This window comes from Rhincodon typus, chromosome 41 (assembly GCF_021869965.1).
Source record: "Rhincodon typus isolate 14 chromosome 41, sRhiTyp1.1, whole genome shotgun sequence".
Taxonomy (NCBI): domain Eukaryota; kingdom Metazoa; phylum Chordata; class Chondrichthyes; order Orectolobiformes; family Rhincodontidae; genus Rhincodon; species Rhincodon typus.
Genome location: NC_063372.1, coordinates 12,081,902 through 12,084,096, shown reverse-complemented (window position 1 = coordinate 12,084,096; position 2,195 = coordinate 12,081,902). Strand labels below are relative to the sequence as shown.

General features: G+C 42.4%; 2 protein-coding genes across 2 annotated transcripts in view; one reads left to right on the top strand and one right to left on the bottom strand.

The window, feature by feature from the left end:
• Positions 1–2,195, bottom strand: part of LOC109925715 (unconventional myosin-Ib-like) — a 186,940-nt gene that overhangs the window by 17,237 nt on the left and 167,508 nt on the right. The gene's annotated exons all lie outside the window — the stretch shown is intronic.
• timeless (timeless circadian clock) overlaps positions 1–2,195 on the top strand; it is a 99,353-nt gene that overhangs the window by 726 nt on the left and 96,432 nt on the right. The window contains exons 2-3 of the mRNA XM_048618818.1: positions 214–402; positions 1,667–1,781. Coding sequence (XP_048474775.1) covers positions 214–402; positions 1,667–1,781 — 304 coding nt within the window. The remainder of the gene's footprint in view (positions 1–213; positions 403–1,666; positions 1,782–2,195) is intronic.

Below are 2,195 nucleotides of genomic sequence, written 5' to 3'. Positions count from 1 at the left end.
TGCAGTTGAAGAATTATTTCTGGAAGGTGCACATGTGGCTGTTGGACAGGAACAGAATCAGGTTTGGTTGTGACAGCCTCATAGTAGCGTATCCAGCCAGAACTTATTCTCTGCTCGTGCCTGAAAATGGCCCCTTGAGTACGTGCTCAAGCAAAAGCCACTAACTTCAGGAAAAGAAGTGGAGCCAATTAAAAGTGACGTTTGATTTTAAAGGCACACGCTGACTGGAATTCATCCTTGTTTTTCAGAGAGTGTCAAAGACCTAATCCGGTACTTAAGACACGAAGATGAGACAAGAGACATTCGGCAGCAACTGGGAGCTGCACAGATTCTACAGAATGACCTGCTACCCATTATCACACAGTATCCTCAGGAGAAGGTGCTGTATGAAGCAGTTATCAGGTATCAATCAAGTTTGAAAGCATTTTGCTGCATGGAGCATTTTTGCCGAGTGCTCCTCGCATTGAAAAGGGCTGTGTTGTCTGCATTTAGGTAGTGTCTCAGACCACAGCAGTGAAATGTCAATCATCTCCAAATTGTAAAACAGGTGATTTGCTGTAATCGAGTAAATAAGATAACTAAGTATCCATTTGGCTCGTCTAAAGGGACTATCTTTGGCTCCTTGTGATGAATATTTCAAAGTGGAACTTGAGAAATCCAAAGAAACCCAATTGTTTAAAGGAAAGGAAACTTGAGGTGAAAAGGAGGTGGGTGGGAGTTGAGTGATGAAATACTTTCTGGGATGGGAGAGCTAATACAGTTTCAAATCTAGCCTTGGAATAGCGGGTGTTTAGCCTGTGAACAATGCTTTAGTGTGGTGGGGGGAGAGGGGCATGCATTAGAAGGTTGGCTTTGTAATCAAAGCCATGCAACAAATAAAGATTGACTGTTTATGAACTCTATCAATTAGCTGGCTTTCCCATGCTGATCGAGGGGATATGCTGGACGTCATTGATATTTGAATCTTCCATTCTTGTATTTTCTTTCAAAGTTGGAAGATTTGTTTTTGAGATGGGGGTTTTTGCTGATGGGATGGTTGTTAGGCTGAGCAGTCATTACACTTTTTTTATTTAAGAGTCTAGGAGCTGATCATGAAGGCTGCTCTGAAAGCTCCTAATTCTGGTAAGAGGTGAAAGAGTCAATGTCGGGCATGTTGAAACAACATTAGGGGCACTATAAATTTATCAAACTTCAATCCTTACTAAGACAGGTGTGGAAGACTTTGAATGTCTAGGATAGGGCTTCCAAAAGTGGGGGTCAAACCCTAAGTAAGGTTGTGAGCTGAAATTTTTGGTGTGCAAGCTCTGAGGCAGCAATGACTGATCCCCTGCTTTTAGCTTTCCGTCTAACCCCTGCCCCCACAACACATTGACCATAATTTTCAAACCTGTGAATGGGGACATAGTGGGAAGTTGTTTGTGAAACATTAGTCTAGGAATTCCCTCTGGTGGCCAGAGCTTGGAGCTGCAACAGAACTGTCACATTAACAGGAAAGTTCCATTAAAACTATGATGGGGCACACATTAGACGTAGATATGATTAACAATAAAAATCTCCAACACTTTTGACAGTGCAGTTTTGAATGAATATGCCAAGTTTAATAATTGACTTTCATTTGTAGCACAGTGTAATGTGCGGTGTTTTCCACCCCTGTTTTTGTTTCTAGATTGTTGGTAAATCTAACACAGCCAGCACTTCTGTGTTTTGGGAAGGTTCCTGACAACCCTACCTTCAGACATCACTTTATGCAAGTGGTTTCATATCTGCAGGGGTACAAAGAGGTGAGTATGTAAAAATACCTCTACAGTCTCCTCAGTTATCTCCTTGAGAACTCTGAGGGACAGGACCAACCAATATTTGGATAGTCCAGGTGTGATTAGGGAGTAGAAGTACATAGTTCATTGAAAGCAGTGTCACAGGTGGACAGGGTGGTGAAGAAGGCATTTAGCATGCTGGCCTTCATTGGTTGAGGCATTGAGTATAGGAGTTGGAACGTTATGTTACAGCTGTATAAGTCGTTGGTGCGGCCGCACTTGGAATATTGTGTACGATTTTTGTCACCCTGTTATAGGAAAGACATAGTTAAACTGGAAAGTGTGCAAAGAAAATTGACGAGGATGTTGCCAGGACTAGTAGGCCTGAGTTATAGGGAGAGGTTGGCCAGGAGAGGACTTTATTCCTTGGAATGTAGGAGA